Source organism: Populus trichocarpa, chromosome 2 (genome assembly GCF_000002775.5).
Source record: "Populus trichocarpa isolate Nisqually-1 chromosome 2, P.trichocarpa_v4.1, whole genome shotgun sequence".
NCBI classification, from domain to species: Eukaryota; Viridiplantae; Streptophyta; class Magnoliopsida; order Malpighiales; family Salicaceae; genus Populus; species Populus trichocarpa.
Window position 1 is genome coordinate 24,722,440 of NC_037286.2, and position 25,382 is coordinate 24,747,821.

A 25,382-nucleotide genomic window follows, 5' to 3' on the forward strand; every position below is an offset into this window, starting at 1 on the left:
GACTTCCTCCTACCCAAAGACTATCAAAATTGAGAAAATTTTAAGTGAAGTCCAAGTATATAAAATGGTGTTGGCAAAGTTCCTGCAAACAAATGCAATGATCCAAAGAAAAACAAGTCACATATTATTTGATGCAATTTGCAAGTAGTTGTATTCACGTTACATTATCCTAGGCAAAAATACAGAGCCTTGTGTTTGCCAACAAATTAACATAGGGCAGGCAAGTTGGAACCTCCTTACATCTGGACTATCTAGCTATCAGAATTGATGATGCTGTCCCAGTTTACAAAAGGCTGTAACTTGTATGAGGAGATAGACTCCAACAACCATGTGTGACCAATGACTTGGGATCCAACTTTAGCAGCTAAATCCTGTGCTTCATTGGTTCTCTGCCAGATAATTGAAACTTCCTCTCCTAATTTGCACCCTTGTGGGGGATCAAGGTTATAAACAATTAGTGTTGTTGAAGGAGATAACGGCTCATGTCTTTGTTCCACCAATTCTTCCTCGCTCTTCAAAAGTGTACCTCCTGCCGCAATAACCAGACTCTGGAGACCTTCTTTGTAGCCAGCCACAAAATCTCCAACAAAACAGAAACTTAAGCCACTGAAAAGTTTCGGTGCCTGCAAAAGAAACAATTAAACCAGGGCTTTTAAGAGACGCAATAAAAAAGAGAAAAGAAAAGAAAAGCAGAGAACAAAGGTATACTACAAGTTCATAATCATGCTTTAGAAATAGGGTACTCAAGAAGAAATTTACATTATTTAGTGCACTAAGCCTGCCATTTTTTGGGCCATCACGGCTTCCATGGCAGTCAAGAATAATTTCATAATTTTCTTCATCCACAGGATGCATAGATTCCATGCAAGCCTTTATCCCTGCCAAGGTTAGACTTGCAACATGTTAATAGCAAGAAATTGATGAAGCAACATCTCAAAAAATAAGGAAGAAAGACAAACGAAGTGCCATGAACTCTGAAGCAATCAATTAAAAAGGAAAAGGAAAAAATAGGGCGGATTTGCTCGTTTTTTTTTTTAAAGATGTACAACCTCGGTACTTTCATCAATGGTAGTAAACATTTTTCTCACCATCCGATTGATCAATTTATCCCCCTGTCAACTCAACCCCTTTTGATGATCCTCAATTTCTTTTGAATAATAATAATAATACAGGCACATTGCTTGGCCAGGGCTATCAGTTCAGTCTTAGGCTGCTAAATTTATAACAGTGAGGGAAGAACAAGGATCGTCTAAGAAATTTCTTCAGCACACTACTCACAAATGAAAACTCAAGTTTAGACGATAAGTAATCAAGTCAAAGACAAGGGCAGACTCACAATCTATTGTAAGAACCCATTTCCCATTCAAAATGGCCATAAGATATTTCAGCGTCCTGGTGCATGCCCCATCTGAATCTGTGGCTGCAATCACATGTGTGACATTTGATGCCCAGAATTTGTTCACTGGCACACCAATCATGCTTCCAAACTTCACCAAAAGACACTGTACCAGAGAAAACAAGTTGCAACTAAGTAATTTTAATACTGAAAGACATTTCCTCATCTTAAATCTCAAACATGAACAATGTGATCAACTAATTCTCAATCACACCAGGCCACTGTGCACAGCACAACAGTCATGAACATAGCAAGTTTGATTTATTGCAACATGCAATAATCTAAACGTGGAGGGCTCAAATCACAAAACTAAACTGAACCATTTTTCTAAGTCCAAAAAACACCGTTTTAACAATATGTTGCCAGAAAAAGGGCATCCATTGCATAACAATCATTATGCTAGACACCATGGCTTATCAAGATCATCCCAAGAATGACAACTATCCTGAACCACCATATGGGAAATGACTCTGAATTGAGAAGTGAGAAAAACTGACATCAACCATGATCTGAACTGACCTTTTCCTCAGAAGACAGAGCAGATCCACAGAAAACCCATTTCTTTGCTCCATTACATGATCCCACCCAAAAGTTAGACTGTTGTGGGGCGCTGCATGATAATAGCAAAAATCATGTCAAACAGATTTTGCATTAATAACAAGCAACGGCCTATTTACTAATAGCATTGACAAATGGAAAACGTTCCAATTAATTTGTTTTCTTAGCAGACAAACATTCTTTGAAATCCCTTTGAATAAACAGTAATTTGCTCACAATCCCCAACATCAAAGATACTTCATCATTAATCTGACAGAAAAATTCAATAGAGAGCAAGAGAATTGGATAGAGAGGGAGTTCAAGGAGTTGATAAGAGTGATCCAACTTCAATTTTGTTCAGTTTGTTAACTTTGTACCTACAAGGAATAAGAGAATCGCAACTTACACTGAAGTCAGCACAGAAGAAGTTTTCTGGTTGTGTTTCTTAGCCTTGGACTTCTCACTTGGAAATTTTACTGAAGAATGAGCAGAGCAAAGCACAAGGAAGTTTTCCTGTAAGAAACCAATAAAGAAATTTGTTAGCACTCCAAGCTCAACTCCCTGAAGTGATGCAAAAGGAATCCTTCAACATAAGCACATGAATTTGTAATATAAGTAGAGTACAAGACACTTGCATAATCCCATCGACATTTAGTAATTTCCATTGCACAGGGAGCATGATAACTTCTCTTGCATGATTTTAGATAGCAGCCTAAAGCTGCTCCCTTCAGCCCACATTTGCTGCACTTAAGCTTTGCACCCCTGGCCAGTTCTGCCTTCAGATTCTTAACAGTTTCACCAACAAAATAGACTTGCGGTGCCCTGTATTTCAAATTTAGTTACATATTGCTCTCAGTATTAAAGTTATGACAAGAAAGATAGCAAGAGGGAAACTTCTTAACAGTTTCACTAGACATCAAATTGTCATTCACCTAAACATTGATAACAAAAAAGGCATAATGGCATACCATTCAATACACACAGCATGCACATGTATAGTGTCGGATAGAGTTGCTTCAACTCCCTCTACTGGCTTTCCATTTGCAAAATGCAACATTGGACCAGTATCCTGAAATGGAAGGAGGGGGGAGAAGACACAAGATGTAAGCACCAAAATATACTTTTCCATGGTATACTAGATAATTCACTAGCAGCAACAAAATGGCACACAAAACTATAGATTGCACAAAGACAGACAAAAGCCAGGGATAAATAGATGTTTACCGCTGTGATTCTGGAGGAGTGGCAGAATCCACAATCATTAAACGAGTTATTCAAATTTGCAGGAATCTCTAATTGAGAACTGGTTATCAAATTTTCAGTTGGAGGTGCATTTGGTTTGATATGACCAATATTATTTGCACCCAGATCCGATGGACTGTAGTTCAACTTCTTATGTCTCTTTGAATCCCTCAAATGACCTTCCTCGGTTTCAGAAGCAGAAGTGCTATGCCTCTCTTGTCTTCTTTTGTTGTCAGAATTTAGTTGAACCAAGTTTTCTGCTTTATAATTTTGTAGACTCTGAAAAACAGAAGCATTGTGGACTTCAGAAAAGTGAATGCTTTGAAAGACTTACTTTTATGCACTTCAAAATGTACTGTCACTGCCAAATGAGAGCTAACTAACCAACACTAGCAAATAAACATGCTTAACAAGCAAAGAAATTATTACAAGCAATCTTAAAAACACCAGAAAATCAAGAGCATAGGCAGGGAGACATGTTCAACTAAATTTCTATATTAATCACTCCTATAAGAAGAGCAAGCAGCATATATAGTGCTTAGAAGCTTTGGAAACAAATATAAGAATCAAATACACAAGGTAAGCACTTTTACCACAAAAAGAATAGAAATTGCCAGTACATTTACATTGGGGGAGCAAAAGTTTATACTTGCAATTTTCTACTGTCAGAAATGGTCAATATCCATAAACTTTTGTTATGTTTCATAAATCCATGACGTAGATTACAGAATGGATTGTACAATAAACTTTCATTGTGTGAAGATAAGAGCAGAATAAAAAAATTGAAATCAATGTAAGCAGTAAGGAGTTTCCAGACCACTGCAAAGGATAATTGCACTTTACACATGTGATTAAGAAAAAGTCTGCAAGATCATTGTTAAAAGCAATAGTTAAGTTCTTACATCATCACCTCCCTGATCATTACTGTCGTTTTCTGAATCCTTATTATCACCAAATGAAGGAGGACTTCTAGGCGACAACTGATCTGCCTGATTCAAGTCCATTTGAAAAGCCTTGGATTCATGTAGCCCCCTAGCTCTTACCTGCGAGCCTACCGGTGGAGAATTGGCATTCTGTTTATCATTAGACGCACCCCCTACACTACCAATCACCCCATACTCTTTATCCTTGACATGCATTGGCACATTGCAATTACCCATCGCTACATTCTTTCGAACCCCTTTTCCAACTGAACAATTCGATGGAGCACAAGCTACATCATTGCACATTAATTTAGATTGTCCACTACTAGAATTATTCCCCCAGTGAGCTTCCACTAATTTATTATCCTTACTATCACTACTCTTCGAAGCCGGACACTGCTTCAAAACCCCACCAGTCTCTGCAAAAATCACCATCCACAACCAACATTTACTTTTAAAAATAAAAACTCTAAGAAACCACTCCAAACAACGAATATCAAAGAGTCCTTAGTCTCCGTTGACGCGAGAGCTGCCCCAAGGATACTCCACTAAGTCTAATATCAAAATAATAAAAACTGAATGTCAAATCAAAGTATATGAAGATACCATACCAGAACGAGACTGCAAAATACTGGCACTGAAAGCTGCATCCAAGCTTCTATAGATTGTCACCATGTTTTCAACCAAAGGCAAACACCTCAAATCTGAAACCCAAATAAAATTATTATTCTTCCATACATTCAATTCATATTTTACCAAATTAAACCAAAAAATCTTAACAAAAAAAGCTTCCTTTTTTGAAAAAATCAGACACGGGAAATGGGAAACCATTTATCAAAAGGGTCAAGAGACCTACCTGAGTCGCCATATTGAGCTTTACAGAGAGGACACTCGGATCCAAACTGTATTGTTTTGGGCAAACATGAACTGAAAGAAAGAAACTCGATGAAATCAGCAAAACCATGCCTTCGACAAAAACAAAAATAATTAAAATTACCAAAGCTATTAAATTTACTAACTTGCAGAAAATGTGATCACAAGGTAGCAAAAAGGGTCGCTTCAACAATTCCAAGCTGCAGTTTTTTCAACAACAAAAAAAAAACGATTCTTAAAATTAAACATCACAAAGAAGAAATTTTTTGGAAAAAAAAAAGGGGAGTGAGAGAGGAAAACCAGAGAGGGCATTTGAGCTCGAGACCCAATTTCTGGAGATGAAGAACCCATGGGTTCATAGAGCTAACGCTCTGTTTCACTGAGCCCGCCATTTTTTTCTCTGCTTTGAAGGGGTGGGAGCCGAGTGGCAAAGGAGGAGGAGGAGGTTTATAGGGGATGGTGATTGATGGAAGGGAAAGGAGTGCACGTGGACGGCTGGGATCTAGTCTCGTTTTGTGTTGGCGGTAAGGGAAGAACTTTTCGATTTTTGAGATGGTTATTGGCGGCAGAGGTGGTGCCATGAAAGCGCGCCTTTTTAATTGGTTTCCGCGCCGGCGGTTTTTCGTTTGCTTTTCCTCAGTTTCTTATCTTATTTCCGTTTTATATATATATATATATTCTACTGTATATTAAATAATAATAATTTAGGGGTAATTTGATTGTTTTTTTAAAACAAAAATAGCAAAGCTTTTAGAAAATTAACTAGGTGAAGTGGCCGCTCATGCAATAAGGTAAAATATATGTGAATTGAATGTATGGAAGAATAATAATTTTATGCGTGCGTGATAAGAGGAAAAGGATGTGCAAAACAAACATAAAAGAGTGATTTATATATATATAATTTTTTTGTTTTTAAGTTTTGATTTGGTTTTTAAAAGTGTTTTTTAAAAAAAAATTTGTATAAAAAAATATTATTATTTTAATATATTTTTAATTAAAAAATATATTGCACTGCAATACTAAATACATATAAAATCATAGTTGTAAAACTCGATTTATAATCTATTTAGAACAAGGACTAGGTTATGGATTGGAAGATTAATATAGATCAAACTTTTTTACTAGTTAATTAATTCAGCAAATTAATTTATATTTTTTTATCAAATTAGAAGAATTTTTTCTTTTTATTTTTTTTTAATTTTAGACTGGTCAGGCGAGGTTTTACAAATACAGAGAAAACAACAGGATAATGAAAGAAAACGGTATTTAAGGATTTGAGTTACTATAAATGTTGATTTGATTCACGGTTGCTTTTTTTATATATATATAAAATTCCATTTAAATTCGTAAACATAATAGAAGACAATCTAAGGTTCATAGCATATGGCTATGTCATGTCAAGCAACAAGTTCAAAGTATATATGGGAAAAAATCTATAAACCTCCATAGTCCTCACTCATATCCATCTAAATAAAGAAAATAAATTTATTAGAACCCATAGTTTCAAATTAACTTATTTATACATGAACATGGCTGAATCCATCGGACTCTGGCATCCCAAGGAGGTGAATTTTTCGAAAAAATGAAATGTTTAATGGCTCAATTTATCTTGGAAAAAAAAGATGAGCTCTGAGCCTAGCAGATGCATCTTGAATGGGTAGTAGTGTAGTACACCACTTTCAAGTTCTAGCTGACGAGAACCAACTGGTCGGTTTTTCATTAGCTCAGAATCAATATGATCGTTGCTTCCGAAAACACTAAAAAATCCTGCTAGAGAACAGATTTTCTAGTATTGATAGATTTGCCAGAATAGAAACCTGTTGAGGCACAGTCTCTGCCGAAATTATGCCTGAGCCACTCTTTCTCGACTCATCTGTTGGCTGTTGCAGAGGTGATGGCTCTTTCAAGGATAGCTTTGTACTCTGGGAAGAGGTTCTTGAGTCCTCTTAGTATAGAATCTTCCAACTGAAGTGCAAAGTCTATATAGTATACTGGTTAACTCAACACGAACAATTTGGCATTCTCTCAAAACATAGATGATGGCACTATATGTGTGCGCGCGCGCTGTAAAACTGACAGTCAGAATTGTTTGGTCGTTCAATGGTCTCCGAACAGTTTAGCAGGTTTAACTCTTGGCATTCCGGGGGGTCTGGCAAACAGTCACGGCACCGGTGGCACTGTTGTTGGGATTGCAATCGGCCCCAAACCTGGACTTTATATCCAAATCGAACCAGATGTCCTTTCCTTCTAGTCTCTTGGGCAGCAACTATCCTTTGTTCATGATTGAAGCTACATGGGAAGACCTCGTAATGATGAATTTGCAGTTCCCAGAAGTTGACCTCGGGGATAAGGATCGTCTTGAAGAGGAGGGTTTGATGATTTGATGAGAACCAAGGATTTCGAAAGTCAACGGATTCTTCCTTTTCTCTCATGCTAATTCTCTTTCTTGTTCTATTATGGTTCTTTTTTCTGGATGTAAATAAGCAAGCAAAACCTGAAACAACACAGTTATGAACTTCCTACGGCTGCTGGTGAGCAGGCAATATTCTGTTCGTTGCCCAACAACCATAGAAGAGTAGCTAACAGAAGATATCTATCCGAAACCCAAGCATCAGTTGCTGTGAGATGCAGAAGACTTTCTTAAAATGGTCTACATGTATCTGATCAAGAACCTCTTCCAAGCAAGGGTGGATATGCTCAATCAAGCATGGCCTCAACACCAATCTCTGAGATTCTAACAAAGAGCAAAAGAACATTTCAAATTGCACGGACTCCACAGCTGTGGACAGTCTGCTGCTTACCTCTGAGACTTTCATAACATATTTAGCAAAAGAAACAGCAAAAGGCTTTCATAATGATCCTTGCAGATTGAGAAATCATTGAAAAAACAAATCTCGAAAGTCCCCCATATAAAAACACCTTTGACTCTGCAAATCTTGTTTTCCACTCGCGATACGAGAATGATAATGCTTCAGCACTTTGTAAGTTGCAAGATGACTTTCACATATTCTGGAGATTCCAACAAGTGCCTTCTGAAGCTTTGGAGCACTTATCCTTGACTTTTTGGCCATTAGAGTTAATTGCAACATCAGCATTGCTTTCCTCTCAGAAATCACAGACTTGTATAACATTGAAACATCCTGTGGCATATTGCCTGATTCAACCAGCACTCTTCTAAATTCTCTTCTTCCATTTCTAAAATTCCCATAGCTTCATCTACCTTGTTATGTGTGTTACTGTATATGACATGTAGTTAATTAATTGGTTATACGAAGTCATTGGCTTTTTTCATGTAAATATATTTAATTTATTAATAAAGATTTATTTATCTTTAATATTCATTAAATATTTGATTAATAAATCTAGAATAAAGATAAAGTTTTTGAGACAAAAATGATTTATAAAGAAAATTATAAAGTTATTATAATCATGAGATTTCTATTGTATAAGAGTATTATTCCTAAAATATTCTCGGTCATTATTTTATTAAGACTAGATATTAATATGAGTTATTGAGATTAGTACATATTTTGTTTTTTTTTTATAAAATGAAACGGTTGTTTTTATAGATTAAGGTACGAGAAATACCTAAAACTAATATGTTGATACTTATCACGAGAAAACACTTAAATGTAAACAGCAACAAGCTACTATAGTATGATGCTTGACGCAGAAAAAATAAAAATTGCAGCAAGTTTTCAACCACTGGTGTATTTTGTGCCTTGTACAAGCAATCTTCGAACTTGATTTGGATTGTTTCAAGTGTAGTATCTACGTAGTAAAATGGTTTTACTTAAGATGGATAAGCACCAATGGTTTCATACTTTCATGTCTCTACCACAAATGTTCAAATTGCCAGTTACAGTCTAATATGTTGCCTAGCCAGTGAAATGAACTTTTCTTTGAGAATTTGGCTTTCCTGGTTGTTTTCCTAAAATTGCAGTGAGAGCATGATGGATCTGATGTGCTAGTGGATTCGAAAGTAGAACATCAGCATGAAGTAGATACAGTTCCCAACATGACAAGGTCTCCAAGAGTAAAGTATATTGCATATTATGAAGATTCTGAGAGTATTCCAGGAAAGAGGACAGCAGTTTGGGAGCTTAATAAAGGTGCATGACATTCTCTGTAGTACCTATGACTGCAAAGTACAGTTACTGTGGTAACATTTGGTTATTGTATCGAGATAGAAGATACGGAGATGATAGGGATGAAGGGGACATGCCCCTTTAAGAGATGAAGATTGTTATTGGGACCATGGGAAAACTTGATGTGCATGGCTTGAGTACTGTGAATATAGGTTTTCTCATTCTCTATCAAGTTGTAGAATTCTTCAGCTGATGCACTCTTGAATTACCTATACAATAGAAGCTACATGTTTTCGTATTCTCTAGCGAATGAGTTTGAATCAGAAATTTGAGCAGTGGTATGAAGTTACAGAACATTGCTGAGCAAAAAGGAAGTAATCCCATGAGGGTAAATTAAGGTGATTAGAGCAATTCTGCCTCTGACTTGGATCGACACGGATATCTGGGGCTAAAGCAAGGGGGGCCAAGCCACTAGAGACGGGTTTTGATGTGTGAAATTGTTGCATGGATTTCTTACTTATGTAATATTACTGAAGTTCCTTTTCCAAAAAAAAAATACTACTGAAGTTTGAAGCTTTTAAAGAACCTCGTGGTGATTGGTATTGTTTGAGAAGAAATCCTGTTGGCTAAGTGGTTTAGCGAATCTAATTGTTTCTTTGATGTCCGCATTACTTGTGACTAGCTTCAAGTAGCATAAATCTGTGGTTCCCACAGTTGCCTCCCACATTCTTGCCTGGCTGGAATTGGTTTGTAAATGATGCAACTACCAGAACGCTCTATGTTTTCAGAAGCTGGAACTGCGCTTCATGCACCAGTGGACTGGTGAGAAGTTTCAGAACTGCTAGCAGTCTTCATCTCTGTTGTATCCAGAGCGGGCATCTTGTCTTTTGTCTAAAACAATGCTTCCTAACTCTAGCCACCTGCTCCTCATAAGCGAGCGGCTATAACACAAAGTAGATTTCAGTCGTCATGCATTGATCAGGTCATCAGATGCTAAACAAGGTGTGAATTTTCTCTAGAATACAACTCAACCTATCCTGAGCAGAGAGCCATGGAGTTCAACCTTGAGCATGGTGGGGCCCCACGAGCATACGATCAGGTAGATTTAAACTTCCAAGCATATCGTAGTAAATGGTTGATCTGACGGGTGATGATGTATTGTGTGCTGAAAACATTTGATAGCTTGAAGAAATGAAATGGGTTAGAGTTTACAGATCCATTGAAGGTTCCATCACTTGAATTATTTTTTGAACAGTTTGCAATAAAACGATGAATGAATTTTTTTTTCAAGTGACCATTTAACTGTCGTAACTTCACTGAGATGGATTGTCACTTAACCTATTCCTACTCATTTTCATTGCTGTCAGTACTGAAATTTGACTATAAGCCTTGAATTTGAAGCAAAGTTGAATTGCAGATGAAGGAAAACCTCGAGTAAGAATCGGAAAGGCAAAAGGATGAAACAAGTTTACTTGCCGGATGAACTCTCGGTTGCTGTGGCAGCAAGAACTCATCATGTTCCTCCCACATCAACGGAGGCGAAAAGTTATGATTCAAAGAAGCAGAGACAAGTTATTTAAGAAAAAAACGAAAACTATATTTCCTTGCACCTAAATGCTATAGTAAATTCAACAGGTTCGAAAAACATCTGTTTACTTAATAAGACCAAAAAGAAAAGGAACAAAGAAACACATGAAAACATGAGGAAACTCCTCGCAGCAAAATTTGGCTAGCGTCTCTTCTTAATCTCAAAGGAATATTTGAGCTCCATATGGCATCTTCTGTCATCGTCTTCGAACTGCATCAAACAGCAACCAAGAATGTAAAAAGAGCTTAACAGTAGCACACAGAAGAAATTCTCACGAAATGATGTTTGCCTTAAGCTTTGCAGAATAAGTTCCCCTTGCTAGCACACCAGATGGAGTTGTGTCCTCCTCCAAAGTATGGACATATGGTTCCCGCTGAGGAGCAAAAGTACCCAGCATTCCTTTGCTTTGATCAACTGACACTCAAGAAATGAAAACAGTCACAGATAGCTAATGGTAATAATTAAACAGTTCCCTGAGAGACAAAATGCACAATTGCAGGATATGTGATCTTAACAAACTAAAAGATTGAAAGTAGTGTGAGGATGACATGATTGCTCTCTTTAGCACTTGTATCTACGCCTTCATCAGCCAACCCCCAATCAGAAATGAGAAAGAAAGGAACAAAATTGTCCGTGTATGTTATTGTAACCTACTATGGTATAAAGCCTGATAAGACTCGAATAACATCTGATTTTTATCTATTTTTTTAAGAAGTGCCACCTTTTGGTACTGATAACAGATGTAGGTTTAATTAGTCATATCTGCAAGACTTATCCATCCCTTCAGAAGCATAAAGTAAAAAGTTCTAAATGCAGAGGGCTAGATGATTATGCACCTTGTATCCCCCCCTTCCACACTGTATTTGAGTATGCAAGGCCAGAAACAATATTGTGCAGAACACTGAATGTTAGCTTAAGCTGGTATCGAGATCCTTCCCTGAGAGCGAAAAGGGGATGACCACTCTGACTTTCATCAACAGGCAAGGGAGTGTTTATTTCCCCAATGTCATCAGATATAATTCCTATCGAGTGGAATTTGACTTCAGGTTCCAGTTGGCCTAACAAAACACAAATATAAATACGTGATTATGTGAAACGGGAAAAACTCAGTTATCGACTAAAAGGATGCCTGAATCAAACCATTCAAATCACTTTCAACGCAGCCAAGTAGCTTCTCTTTCCACCTCCTCAAGCTATCATCTTCCTGCAAAGCACAACTGGCTTTTAAAATTATGTTCATATGTATCCAGCAGCCATTGCCATGCCAGTGAGTTGGATTTTTACTTTCATGTCATGGCATCACATGGTTAAAATGATCCCATGTTGTACTTTATTTTGTCGAATGAAGAACAAAAGAAAATGTAAACAACAATAAACAGGCTATAAAACATTTGATTCGAGATTGTTGCGGCTGCCAACTTTACATTAATTTCACTTGATATTTCATTATAACCTTGTTAACTATCACCGATTAGCCACTATTCGAAACACAAAGGAGGCATCAATTAAAAAATTTGTGGGAAACAGAAGTGAGATAAATTAACTGTAATATACCCAAATTGCTTCCCATACAATAAAAAACTGTCACAACCCCATCTAAGAACACTAACAGTAGAGAAAAGTTGGGCCCTTAACATGCAAACTTAAAAGAATAATGGTCCCTTTGCTTGGTGTTGAATTTAACAAGGGAGAAAAGAAACAGGCAAAGCAACCTGCTCAGTGCAATGTCGGCTGACCAGCTCTCACACTGGAACACTCAAATAATGGACTAATCTGTAGCAAATCTCATTTTATCAGGTCTCAATTACAAAAATCAGAAGCATGTTACCCAAAAATCGAGATTTATCACGGCAAATGTTCCACATATACAGCAACCAAAGAAAGGATAAGAGGAACTAAGAGAAAACATCAAGATTTCTAGAATCCATTACGAAATTATTAAGCTTGAATTAGACATAACAAAAATTGCGAATCCAAGTTAAATATAGAAAAGTAAAAGTGGTGTAAGGAAAAACCTTGTCTTTCTCAATCTGTTCCTTGAGAGATAGCAAAGGCCCAGGAACAAATCCAGCAACAGGAACTCCATTATCAACAGCATCACCATCATCCTCCTCATCATCATCGATAGCAGCAGCTACAGCAGGTGGGGTTTCACTGGTTTCCCTTTTCCTTTCTAGTTTCTCATCAAAACCACCTCTTGTTGTTGTTGATGGGCCTGCTTCTGCCTTCTTGCCACTTTCCATCTCTCTCTCTCTCTCTCTCTCTCTCTAGAGTTTCTACAGTTACTGATAAGCCACTAAAAGATTGAAACTTTTGAACAAGAAAACCCCAGTTTCAAGATTTTAGACGACAGAGACAGGCCACAGTCCACTGGTTAGGATTGAATATGAAGTGTTCAAAAAATATTTTCTTTTAAAAAAAAAAACCAACGAAATTGATTTTTTTTTAACTTTTTTATGAACAGTCCTGTAAATCTATTCTGATAATTAATCTAAAAAGAATAAAAATATTTTGAAAAATATTTCCAAATACATAACAAAAATAGATTTCGAAACCAGAGTAAGAGAAAAGAATAATTATTAACAAAACCATTGACTAAAACACAGGTGTTCCAATACATGCTAGTAATTCCCTTGCTTGTCAGCTGGTCTGTCTTTTGTCTTTGTCTTTGTCTTGTCTTAGTTTTGACTTTTGAGGTAGGTGTCGGCTGTGAGATGGACGTAGAGTAATAGCACGATTATTTTTATATTTTAAAAGTATTTTTTTGAAAATATTTAAAAATATATATATTTTTAATTTTTTTAATACATTGATATCAAAAATATTTTTTAAAAAATAAAATATATTATTTTAATATATTTTTAAACAAAAAAATATTTTAAAAAATAAATATTACTCATCAGAAAAAAAAATTAATGTTTTGTTTTTTTTTATAATTTTAATCCTTATTAACTTTTTTTTTCTTGCATGCCAAATTTACAAAGAGTGGTGTGGAATAAAATAAGATTATTTTAAGTAATAAAATATTAAAAAAAACTTATTATGAGTTTTTTCGGTGTTCCAAGCTACAAAGATAGTAGGAAATATATCCATTTACCAACACTAAAGGCTCTAAGTATTTATTAATTATACCATAATAAAAATATTATATATATATATATATAATTGGATATTTAACTTTGTATAGCGTGTTGAAGAGTGGGATTGCAATTGTTTTTTAAAGTAATTTTTATTTGAAAATACATCAAAATAATATTTTTTTTATTTTAAAAAAATTATTTTTGACATCAGTACATCAAAATGATTAGAAAATAACAAAAATATATTAATTTAAAATATAAAAAAATTAATTTTTTTTAAATATTTTTGAAACATAAAAATAACCAGTGTAAAAATACAATGAAAATTTTAGATTTTATAAAAAAATTAAAAAATGAAAGAGGAATTTTCACTTTAATATATGCGCAAGGATGGACTTGTTTCAACCCTTTTATCCTCTAATTATTAAATTCAACAACTGATTTATAAAAAACAGAAATCACTTAGGAGAATAAAAAAAAAAAGAGAAAAATGTAAAAAAATGGAAGTACGAGGACGTTTTAGAAAGAAAAACAACGTGGACCATCTGACAGGGCCAGCATCAGCCAATCTCGCCGGGATTGGTGGGTATTCTTACATAAACCGACGGCATTCAAAGCCCCACAAAGACATACTATCGTTTGCATGAATTTCTAAGTTTAGATTTTACTTCTTTGTTTTATTATTATAATTCATGTATAGAAATATAATTCAATTTTTAAGCTTGTTTGTTTTCTTATAAAATAATTTAAATATTATTTCAGGCAAAAACGAGTTGGCTTGTCATCCTCCTTCTAGCTTTATGGTTAAAAAAAGAATTAATTATTTTTTTCAGGTTTAAATCTTGAGACCAACAGCTAATATTTTTAAACACAATTATTTTGGGCATGCAAAAACATATCTATATTTATCCTAATTCGCTATCCAAGTTTCCAAATAAAAAATATCATTTTAATATTTTTTTTACTTATTAAAAAAAAGGGGCCTTTTTCTCCATTTGTCGTCTGCCATTGCAATTTGCATTGATGATAGCAAAAGGCTTACTCGTGAGTCGCGATCCTCTCTCTTTAAACGTGACCACCATCACTGCATGAAGGCTGGTCCCTGTTCCTTTTTCTTTTACTATTTATTTGTCTTCACTTTGACACCCTTTTTCTTCGTCCTTCGTCCTTCGTCGAGTCGTTCAAATTATTTTTGACGTTTCCTTGGGAACCATTTCCTCTCAACTGCTGAGCTTTGTCGGAGATTAGTGGCCATATATTTGGTCTACAAGTACGATAATCGAGTTCCATGTTGTTCTAATGCGTTAAGAAAACTAAAATTCATCTTGATAACACAGATTCTATGGAATCCAATGCATTAAGAGAACTAGGATTTTTATGGAAAGTTCAAAAAAAATTATCAGCTATGTGTTTGGTGTTATGGTAATTTTGCAGATTCTCCATAACTAGTTCCAGATCTTGCTTAAAGCCATCCAAACAATAGCATCGGTGGAGGAGGAATGATTCATGTATGGCCTCCATTTCTTGTGTGTTTTGGAGTACAGGGCTATGAGAAAAAGAATACTTTATTTCTTACTGCTATGTATATACTGCTACCAGCCATGTGCAAAACTCACACGAAATAATACATGCGGGGAGAGTAGAAAAAATCACTGCCGTTTACAGTACCAACAACTCTTGGTGGTGAGTGTCCATCATCTAAAAGGCTCAACTGGTGCTGTCTCTTCAAGAAAAGTTGCAGCCTCAAAACATTCAGCAGCTTCTAGGGAGGGGGAGGGAGCACCCTCAGCTTTGTAAAGTAAGCCAAGATTGTACCATGCCGATGAGCTCATTCTATCAAGTCGCAGAGCAGCCATTAGAAAGCTTCTGGTTGCATTCGATTGCATCCTGAGCCGTCTAAGAACCACAGCTGTGGATACCAAGCTTGGGACATGAGTGGGATCAATATCTAAAGCACTCACAAAGGCTTTAAGAGCTTCATTGTAGAGCCCCCTTTGCTCATAAAGGACACCTGCAAGATAATCAACAACTTAATTTCTTTCTTGGTTATGTTTACAAAAAAGAATTCAGAGTCTAAAAAATGCCTACAGAAAGTAACTACACCTCTCCATCAATCTTAATTGCTTTCTATGCAAAAGAATCTGACTGGTATAGCCAACGCATTGTAAATTCGGGTCCTCATGGGGGTTTGGAGTTAATGCCATTTTTGGCTTGGCAAACCAACTAAAAACCTTAGCCCTCAAGCAAAGACTTGAAAATATACAGGAAAAGGAGGAGTCGAGAAGGGCTGGAGCAGGGCATGAGGCTGACTTAGCTTGGACAGAACTATCTTAAGCATGCCATATATTGCTTGAAAGAAGACAAAAATTTGATAGCTTTTCAGCATCCTGAATTTCAGACATCAGGATTATGGCAAAAGTGGCAACATGTTCTATGCACACCATCGATTACCACATTTCAGAGCTCAGAAATATTTCATGCATAGAAGATTTTAACATGGCAAAACTCAGAATAGAGCCATCTCCCTAAAATTTAAATTCTAAAACGAACAAATTGAAAGAAGTTCAAAAGATGAAGAATCAGAATTAAGGAGTCCGACAAAGTAAATTATAATTTAAGTGAGATCTCAATTCACCAGTTGTGTGACATCTAGAAGCTGAGTAAGAGCTGATGGCCTTGGATCTGGAAAGACATGCCTCAGCATCATGCCACCGGGACAACCTTATGTAGACGGAAGCCATATCATGCCAAACTTCCAATTCCAGATGACTTGGAGGGTTTCCATTGTCCTGCAAAATCTAGTACAAAAAAAGTTAAGTATAAACTAGTTCTCTCATAGCACATTTTCAAAGAAAAATAAAAGGGAACAAGTAACTGCTACATTTAAAAAATACATGTTTTCCAGAAAAAGGAACCGCAAATGCCTTGATAGTCTTAAGTAAAGAAAATGGCTTGCATTCTAATCTTCCCATTTTCCTGCCTCCCACATCTCACTCAAGCAAGTGTTTTTCCATTTTTCTTGATCGATAAAAATCTGTGTAAACAAACACCCTAATAACCTAAAGCTCGGCAAATACAAAAAAATAAAAATTCCTATTAACAGCCAAAAGCGATGGTAAATAGGACATTTAGGCTAAAATGATCACCTGGCAAGTTAAAACATTTCTGATTTGTGAATTAATAAGTACTGTCATAATTATAATTCTATTAGCTGGGATCAACTCACGAACCTTATACAGCTTTGTCCCAGGTCCCAAGCTCTTACTCTGAATTTGAAGAACAGCGAGAAGCTGGATGTATGACTCAATGCCATTCTCTAACTGACCCTGAGCAATTTGAAGTTTAGCTTTGGTTCTCAACAATTCTCCCTGGTCCCATTTCCCAGTCTGGTCCAGGGCAGCATTAATAACAGTTTCAGCATCCTTGTACAGTCTCTGAGCTGATAAGATCCGAGCGAGCAATAACCATCCTCTAATAGTAGAACCACTTTCTAGTTTTAACAAGTGCTTTGCATAATAAAGCGCCACGTCCAACTTCCTCTGCTCTGCATTTTCTAGGCTGAGATGGTAAAGAATATTAGAGTCTTGCATCTTTGTCATTCTTCCAGCAGATTCCAGGGCCTCAAGAGCCTCATATTGTTTTGTGAACCTCTCAGAATCTGCAACAGCTACTTGAGAATGCGCTGAAAGTGAGACACCCAGCAAGTAATTTGCTACGCTTTCCAATTGATTGCAGTCATTTTCCAGGCTTTGGAGTGCTCTGCGAGCATAATTTATCCCTTCTTCTGCATGTTTAGAGGACTTCCCACATATCTTTGATGCCATTAATAAGGCCGGAACACGCTTTGGATCCTCATTACTATGCAACAATTTCCTTAATAGATCCAAAGCAACCAATTCTTCACCTGCTCCATAATAGCATAGAGAGAGAATATGATACCTCTCTCTGCGATCAATAATCCCAGGAAGCAACTCCTCAACCTGGCCGGCTAATGCCTTTAAACTCCCAGAAACAGAGAGGGCAAACGAAAGGTGATCCAAGATTGATGGATCCCACTCAATTCTTGTCAGAATCATTTTTCTTAACAGTATCATTAACAGCAGTATGGCCTCTTCTATGTTGCTTTTAGGTGCAAATGAACTGTCCATCAGAGAGCGGAGGTTTGGGGGGCTTGCTTCACCTCCGCTGTACAGAAGAAAAATGGCAAAATCTTTTTGAATCCTTGCAGTAGTTTCTACATCAAGGTTCCAGTGATGGAGGAGAGCCCGTCGGTATGACATGATTGCTTCACGTGGGGAATCAGCAAGTTTCCATAGTTCTGGAAGCAACTCAACAGCCTTGTTTAGAGTCTCCTGCAATTTAAAGTCAGCGGCAAAGTTTTCAGGCATGCCTTCTGAGAACGAAGATTCAACTATGTCCACAATAACTTTGCAAGATTGAGCAGCTTCTGCAAGGATGATTAAAAACATACATCAGCCACTACAACGATGGTTTGATAGTTTTTCCATGTCTCATCAAAACTTCATTTTCTTTTATTTTCTTCCAAGTTCTTCCAATTTGTCCAAGGCTATATGTCTACAAAAATTATATCACACCTAAACATATATATGTTTGTGAGGGGTGGGGAAGGAGAGAAGGAGGGACAAAGGATAATGAGATGACTGCGTGTCATGGAGGCATATGAAGACAATGAAGACAGCAGCAAAATCAAGCCATTCATATGACATACTGATCAATTGCACTACTCAATTTGGTGAAACATACATTAAGTCTCTTATAGGTTCATTTGTGAGATGCTTGGTAAGTTGTCACTTAGTTAATAAAAGGAAGAGACACAGTAGAGCCTTTAGGTCATAGGAATTCAGTGTTTTAGGTGGGCATAAAGCTAACTGTTTGTTTGATGCATGTGGAATTGGGATTGAATAAGAATTGATGTTCGTTCAAGGGTTGGAGTTTAAACTGGGCGTTAACAGTAGCCAAGACACTGCAGCATCAAAATCTAGATGTAGAAAAGGAAGAGATTAAACAGAAAATAGAAAAACAAGAGAGAGAGCTCTAGGCATCTTAGCCTAAAAAATAATTTAAAACTCCTAAACGAACATTGGTATTCTTAAGCTGACTAGCATCCCAGGAAACATAGAAAATGTGACCTAATGTACTAAGAGTTTTTTTTTTTTTTTTTTTGCAGAACACTATGATCAGAAAGCAGAAGTACCTCTGAACCTCCCAAGATGCTGCAATGATTTTGCTTTAAGGAAGATTGCTTCCATTAGTAAACTGGCAGCATGTATAGACATTGATGGGGTAGCAAAACTTTGTGAGTGTCTCTTGTGGTGTTCTTGTCTTTTAGCCAGAGTAACTTTCATCCTGGGAGTTACAGCAGCAATATTTATTCCTTCGAATACATGAAGAGCAGCTTCTATGTTCCCTTTTTGGTATTCCATTCTTCCTAACAATGCTCTGGCTTCCTGCAAATTGCAGTCATCTTGTGTTAAAGACAAGCCATCATAAAAGCCATCCACAACGTTGATTCATTCCCACCAGTAATCTTTTAAGCTTCAAAGTTCAAATCCAGAAACATGTGGATAAAATACATCAGCTGAAAAATTAATGAGCTTTAATACATGAGTCTTTTGAATTGTTATAAGAAAATCCAAAGATAATTTCAACACAGCTTTTTAATGTAACTTAAACTCACTGTGATCAAGGATTAAAGAAAGCCGAACAGTCTGATCAAGAATCAAGAAGAATATGGAAATTTAAAGTCAGGAGAAACAAACCTCATAGTTCAAAGAACCACGCCCACGAAGAGATAATTCAGCTTCTTCTAGATTGCTGGTGTCTGGTTCCAGGTCCAGCACACCATTATTAGAAGAATATGCACCTGTGGGATTTTCTTTGGTTGCAAGAGACTCAGATGAAAGTCTCACTCCATCCACTGCTCTTGATTGGTCTCCAGAGCTGAGGCGCTCCATTAACCTCCCAGGTTCTTGCCTAGTTATCTCTCTTTTCCTCCTGTTAACTCTAAATTTACTCTTCATGATTTTTCACAAGACCTAATAGCCTTCAAACACCACCCAACATCAGCGATCAGAACTTCAATGCAAGATGATCAGGTAAACCCTATAAAAGAGTTCATCAATCATGCTATGTCCTCTTAAACCATAATGATTCATCCAACTCATGCTTAAGCTTAAAAAAATCAAGTTCTTGGATGCATAAACTGATCGAAACAAATAAAAAGAAAGCCAACACAAATTCAATCTAGATGCAATTAACATCGATATGCAATTATAGATAACAGATGACAAATCATAATTAAAGCCCAAAACCCTAAAATCCAGCACTCGAAGCCACACAAGTGCCTATCAAAACACAAAAATCATCAATATTTCAACAACCCCGCTTCAAAACATCCAACAAACATCTCCCAAATTCAACCCTACATCCCAAAACAATAAAAAAAAAACAGAGAAAAAGATCGAAACTTTACAACCCTATTCATATAAAAACAAAAGATCTACAAACAGAAACCATTGCAAAGACGAAAGCCCGTTTCAGAACTCAACTCCCATATGCAAAACAAAATGGAAAGAGAGAGATAAAGGAAAAAACGCTCACTTCTTGTTTTTTCAAAGAGAAAAGGCACAAGCACAAGAGATAACCATCACCACCACCACCCATCTTTTGAATTATATCAAATCAAAAGTCTTCACTTTCAATCTTTTGAATGAATAAAAAAAATCCAAACCAAGAAACTTCCTTTTCCTTTTCCTTTTCCTTAAATTATCTTCTTTTTTTCTTTTCTTGGAATATTAATTTTATTTTTATTTTAGCAGAAATAAAAACAGAAAGGGACAGAATTCGAATTGGAATTGGATGGTGATGGAGAAGAAAAGAGAAGAGAAGAGAAGATTCAAAGTGAAATAAATTGTAAAATAAATAAGTAAATTTTCGAAATAAATTCTCCAGCAAGGAATTCTGTTCCGTGGGACCCACTTCAGTTTTTTTCCTTACCACGGTGGCGCAGACAGGCGGCTTGTTCTTGTGCCACGTAGGATGGTTCTCTTCAGAATCTGTGCTGGAACTTTAACGGTTATTTAACGAGATTGACAGCTATTCAATTTGTGAGGAGTGTTTTTCTTCTTAAGGTTTAACTTACATTTTCATAGACTGTGGCTTTGATCTAAACAGGAGGGGCTCATTTTGTTTTTAGATGTTTTTTTAAGTATTATATTAAAAAAAAATATTATTTTTTTATTCTTTAATATACTAATATTAAAAATATTTTAATATTTTAAATGCAAAATATTATTACATATCATATCATATCATATCATATCATAGTATCAAACATGTATTTTATGTTAAATTACAATATTAAAAGAGTGTTTCACAGTGTATTAGTGGTTGTTTTTCAAATAACTTTTCATACCGAAATACATGTCAATGATATTTTTTCATTTTTTAAAAATCATTTTTGACATCAGCACATCAAAACAATCGAAAATATATAAATCATGTTAAATTTTAGAAGAAAAAAAATTGAATTTTTTGGGAACGCGGTTTGCACCGCGTTCCCAGACGCATTCTAACTAGCTGACTATACCAGGATTGGTAATGTTATTGCGGTTGATTTTCACTCGAAAATGCATCAAAGTAATATTTTTTAAAAAAAAATTTATTTTTGACATCAGCACATCAAAATGATTTGAAAACACCAAAAAACTATTAATTTGAAACAAAAAAAAATCAAATTTTTTTAAAAATACTTTTGAAACATAAAAATAAACAGGGACTCAAGGACGTGTTATTTTAATACCTAGCTCAGCTGAATTTTTATAAAAAAAAAATATAAATTTAAAGAAATAATTCAGTAAAACCTGAGTGACTAGATGGTATGCTTCTAAAACAAATAAAATAATATTATTTTAATTTTTTAAAACATACCTTGACATAATGTCATAAATAAAAACATTAAAACCCCTGTAGAAGATTTTATATAACTAACTTTGAAAAATATATATAAAAAAAGTGAAAACCTATTTTGCAAAACCTATAAGTAGAAATATGACCTAGCCAATGAAATAAGTCGCAAGATGCTGGTTTTTCAAATATTTCATTTATAGTTTTGAAACCAGGTACAGTTTAGCGGGTCGACCAGGAACCTTGCTAACCCGGGTCGGGTTGGAAAAAAAACAAGGAAAGAAAAAACTTGGTATGACTCGGCAAGACCCGGTCAAAAACTCGGTTGCAACCCGTTGACTTTTGTTTTTTTACTAAAACGACGTTGTTTTAGGTTTTTTTAAAAAAAATGACCCGGGTGATCATGGCCTTGGACCGGGCCGGGTGTTTTTATGATTTCATTAGTTTTCAATTTTTTATATATATATTTCATGGGTTAGTTCGATTTTTTTTTGGAATATTCCAGTTTTTTTATTTTTCTTAAGTATTTTCTATTTTAGGTTTTGCAAGATATGATAACCCTTGAAAGTTGATAAAACATTTTTATATTTTCAAAATTGGTTTTGTTTTTGGTGGTCTAAGATTAATTATTTTTCCTGTGATGATAAATTCTTTGGAAGGTCGGCAAATAACTCATATTTTTTTATTATTTGTTGGAAATTGAAGAAAGAGAATATGAAAGGAAATATAAATATAAATATAAAAATGAAACATTATTAAAATGATATACGAGAAAACACTTTAACTATGTAAAGATAAATGGAAATATAAAAAAATCCATGTGGTAGCCCCTTAAGGCTTAAACCATGTACAACGTTTTCCGAGTAGATTAGGGATTGAACAGTATATTTAAATTAGTTTTAAAGGAGTCTGGTTAACCTAACTAGAGTTGGAACCACGGCGGCGAAACCTAGACAACCTAGTGGGTTAGTTTGAAATCCAATCAACCTGAATTCTAGATCAATTTGAATTAAAAAATATAAAAAAAATCTCTTATTTTAAAATAATATAAATTTATTTATTTTATATATTTATCTATTTCTCTCCCACTAAACTATAGTTTTGAAACCCGGCCCGGTGAGTCGACTCGGGGCTGAAACCGGGTCGAGTTGAAAAAAATAGGAAAAGGAAAAATCGGGTGTAACCCAGCAAGACCCGGTTACAACCCGTTGAATTTTTTTTTTTTACTAAAACGATATCGCTTTGATTTTATTTTAAAAAAAAATTGACCCTGACGACCCGGACCTTAGACTGGACCAGGTCTAAAACTATGCACCAAACACATTTTTATCTCTCATATCCGGAGTATTGGAAAATAACCAAATACGTGGTTGTGGTGAAACCCGTGGTTGGTGAAAACTTGAGTGTTTGTTTTTGCGTTAAAACATGTTTTTTTTTTAATATTTTTCGCTTCAACAAAATCAAATTAATACATTTTCAGATATTTTTTATTATTTTGATGTGTTAATATCATAAATTAGAAAAATCTAAAAAATATTTTTTAATATATTTTTAATTGAAAAGCACTCATTATCACGGTACTAATAGTGTGGCAATGGTTGTGGTTCAAAGTGTTTTTCACTCAGAAATATATTAAAATAATATTTTTTTTATTTTAAAAAAATTATTTTTGAGATTATCACTTCAAAACAATCTAAAAAGTTAAATAAAAAAATATTCAAAATTTTCAAAAATACTATGTTGTCAATCACTACCTAAATAAATATAGTGGTTTGGTTTTGGCCCGTGGCAGGCAATGTACACGGTGTTTTGCGACACAAACCAAACACATGATGAAACCGATGGTTGGTAGAGATAAAAAGGGACGGTTGGTGATTTGGTCTTGGCGCCAGGCAGGCAGGCAGGCAATGTGCCTGGTGGCCCTGGCCGTCAGCAAAATCAAGTATAAATTAATAAGAATGGGCCGTTAATGCACAGAGAAGAAAGCAATGAGTGTTATTAAAGGTTATATACTCTGTACAGAGTATTTTAACAAATATGTTTGTTTTTAATGTAGTTTTTATAGTTGTGATTTAAAAAAATAAGTTTTAAAAAAAAATATAATTAGTTAGATTTAGATATGTATTTGGTAAGAATTGTGATTGAGGTTTATGTGATGCAAAAAATATACATAAAATGTTTGGTTGTTGTTATTTTTCAAAAGTATTTTATACTTGGAAATGGATCAAAATAATTTTTTTATTTTTTAAAAATTATTTTTGATATCAGCGCGTCAAAATAAGCTAAAAATACAGAAAAAATTTAATTTGAAGTAAAAAATATAAAAAAAAATTCAGATTTAAAAAAAATGCTTTTGAAACGCAAAGTTTTACGAAACTCAGTTAAAAAAATATATAAAAACCGCTTCATAGAATTGTGTTTTAAACTCAATTTTTTTATAGGTCTTACAGTATAAAACACAATTTAATATATTACCAAACATCTAATTGTATTTTTTACACAGCAAACACAGTAGCTAAGACTAAACAAACGCACCCTAACAAATGACAGGTGAGTGAGTGGTTAATTAATCAATGTAGCCTTAATTACTCGGAACTATTTAGCACTTAATTATTCTGGTTGGCTGAATAGACTAATTCAACATGAACACATTTAATTCACACCTAATCTTGTTAGAGAGTTTCAATGTGGAGAATAACAGCTGTTTTTTAAAAAGTTCTGAGGTTGTTTTTGGTTAATTTCTTGATATAAATAAAGAAAGATAGTGTCTTATTTTGAAAAGATTAAAAAAATCAAAACAATAAAAACTATTTGATTAATCATAACATACGATATAATATTGTGTTACATCATATCTATTGAGATTTAATAAACTACATTGTTATTTTTTTTAATTCTATTAATTCATTTTCTAGCAAAAATAAAAAAATATATTTGAAAATAAAAACATTAATACATTTCTCAACAAAAAAATATATTTGAAAACACAGTGTCAAACACACTACGGCCCCGTTTGTTTACTGGAAAGTAGTTTCCTTTTGGAAAGTGAATTCCAGGAAAATAAAGTATTTTATGATGTTTGGTAGTATAATGAAAAATAAGTTGGAAAATATTTTCCAGTGTTTGGTCATGTCATGGAAAATGAGCTGGAAAATAACTTATTAATGTTTTATTTTTTTCAAGTTTATTAAAATAATGAGGAACAAAACTTACAAATTAAAAAGTTGATTGAGAATGAAATTGAAAAAAAATATAATTTCTTAAATTATCTCAAATAAAATAAATAATAATCAAAATAATAGAGATCAAATCTAAAAAATAAAAAAAATAAAAGATGAAGAAATTAAAATAATAATAATTAACATTTCATAAATTATTTCAAATAAAATAAGTAACAATCAAAAGAATTTGGATCAAATTTGATAGATAAAAAATTTCAATAAAAAAATGATAAGGGAAAAGCAAATAACAATTATAAAAATGAGGACCAAAGTTAATATAAAAATTAAATTTTAAGAGATGAAATTGAAAAATAAATATTTAAAACAAAATACATATAGCAATCAAAAGTTTGAGGACCAAATTTGATATAATCAGTAAATAATATGACATTTCTAAATTTTTCACAACTCCGGAAAGTGTTTTCAGCCCAAAATTTTCAGGAAAACACTTTCCTGAAAACCAGGCTAAATTTTCCTTTGACCGGAAAGTGTTTTTCATTGACTAACT

General features: G+C 34.6%; 3 protein-coding genes across 6 annotated transcripts; all 3 read right to left on the bottom strand.

Annotated features, from left to right (window-relative positions):
- Nucleotides 1–98: 98 nt before the first annotated feature.
- On the bottom strand, nucleotides 99–5,595 carry LOC7474513 (BRCA1-associated RING domain protein 1). The gene is made up of 13 exons (XM_024594581.2): nucleotides 5,272–5,595; nucleotides 5,118–5,171; nucleotides 4,955–5,025; nucleotides 4,710–4,802; nucleotides 4,078–4,517; nucleotides 3,158–3,454; nucleotides 2,902–3,002; nucleotides 2,569–2,755; nucleotides 2,340–2,446; nucleotides 1,916–2,006; nucleotides 1,337–1,502; nucleotides 760–878; nucleotides 99–623 (listed from the first exon to the last, which is right to left on the bottom strand). Exons 1-13 carry the CDS (start codon nucleotides 5,550–5,552, stop codon nucleotides 252–254), a joined length of 2,379 nt encoding a protein of 792 aa, XP_024450349.1. The 5' UTR covers nucleotides 5,553–5,595; the 3' UTR covers nucleotides 99–251.
- Nucleotides 5,596–10,503: 4,908 nt separating this feature from the next.
- LOC7461500 (rho GDP-dissociation inhibitor 1) lies at nucleotides 10,504–13,203 on the bottom strand. The gene is made up of 5 exons (XM_006386856.3): nucleotides 12,663–13,203; nucleotides 11,788–11,851; nucleotides 11,484–11,705; nucleotides 10,937–11,061; nucleotides 10,504–10,857 (listed from the first exon to the last, which is right to left on the bottom strand). Exons 1-5 carry the CDS (start codon nucleotides 12,888–12,890, stop codon nucleotides 10,789–10,791), a joined length of 708 nt encoding a protein of 235 aa, XP_006386918.1. The 5' UTR covers nucleotides 12,891–13,203; the 3' UTR covers nucleotides 10,504–10,788.
- Nucleotides 13,204–15,274: 2,071 nt separating this feature from the next.
- On the bottom strand, nucleotides 15,275–20,667 carry LOC7461501 (protein NPGR2). 4 transcript variants are annotated; one of them, XM_002303089.4, is made up of 6 exons: nucleotides 20,349–20,667; nucleotides 19,508–19,791; nucleotides 18,943–19,195; nucleotides 16,958–18,174; nucleotides 16,363–16,525; nucleotides 15,275–15,738 (listed from the first exon to the last, which is right to left on the bottom strand). In XM_002303089.4, the coding sequence occupies exons 2-6, from the start codon at nucleotides 19,766–19,768 to the stop codon at nucleotides 15,422–15,424; spliced, it is 2,211 nt and encodes a 736-aa protein (XP_002303125.2). In that variant the 5' UTR covers nucleotides 19,769–19,791; nucleotides 20,349–20,667; the 3' UTR covers nucleotides 15,275–15,421. The 4 variants fall into 4 exon arrangements, with proteins under 4 accessions (XP_002303125.2, XP_024451099.1, XP_052306524.1 ...); XM_024595331.2 differs by having other exon boundaries at nucleotides 19,508–19,850; XM_052450564.1 differs by having other exon boundaries at nucleotides 16,363–16,516; nucleotides 20,349–20,666.
- Nucleotides 20,668–25,382: the final 4,715 nt, after the last annotated feature.

Excerpts from the sequence above, each read along its gene's own strand:
- LOC7474513 (XM_024594581.2), bottom strand. The coding sequence starts at position 5,552 with ATGGCACCACCTCTGCCGCCAATAACCATCTCAAAAATCGAAAAGTTC. Across the intron at positions 5,026-5,117 it reads TGTGATCACATTTTCTGCAA|TTCATGTTTGCCCAAAACAA; the intron begins GTTAGTAAATTT and ends TCTTTCTTTCAG. Across the intron at positions 3,003-3,157 it reads ACTCCTCCAGAATCACAGCG|GATACTGGTCCAATGTTGCA; the intron begins GTAAACATCTAT and ends CTTCCATTTCAG.
- LOC7461500 (XM_006386856.3), bottom strand. The coding sequence starts at position 12,890 with ATGGAAAGTGGCAAGAAGGCAGAAGCAGGCCCATCAACAACAACAAGA. Across the intron at positions 11,852-12,662 it reads AACAGATTGAGAAAGACAAG|GAAGATGATAGCTTGAGGAG; the intron begins GTTTTTCCTTAC and ends TGTGCTTTGCAG. Across the intron at positions 11,706-11,787 it reads CGTTGAAAGTGATTTGAATG|GCCAACTGGAACCTGAAGTC; the intron begins GTTTGATTCAGG and ends GTGTTTTGTTAG.
- LOC7461501 (XM_002303089.4), bottom strand. The coding sequence starts at position 19,768 with ATGAAGAGTAAATTTAGAGTTAACAGGAGGAAAAGAGAGATAACTAGG. Across the intron at positions 16,526-16,957 it reads CTGGGACAAAGCTGTATAAG|ATTTTGCAGGACAATGGAAA; the intron begins GTTCGTGAGTTG and ends TTTTTGTACTAG. Across the intron at positions 15,739-16,362 it reads TTCTAGATGTCACACAACTG|GTGTCCTTTATGAGCAAAGG; the intron begins GTGAATTGAGAT and ends ATTATCTTGCAG.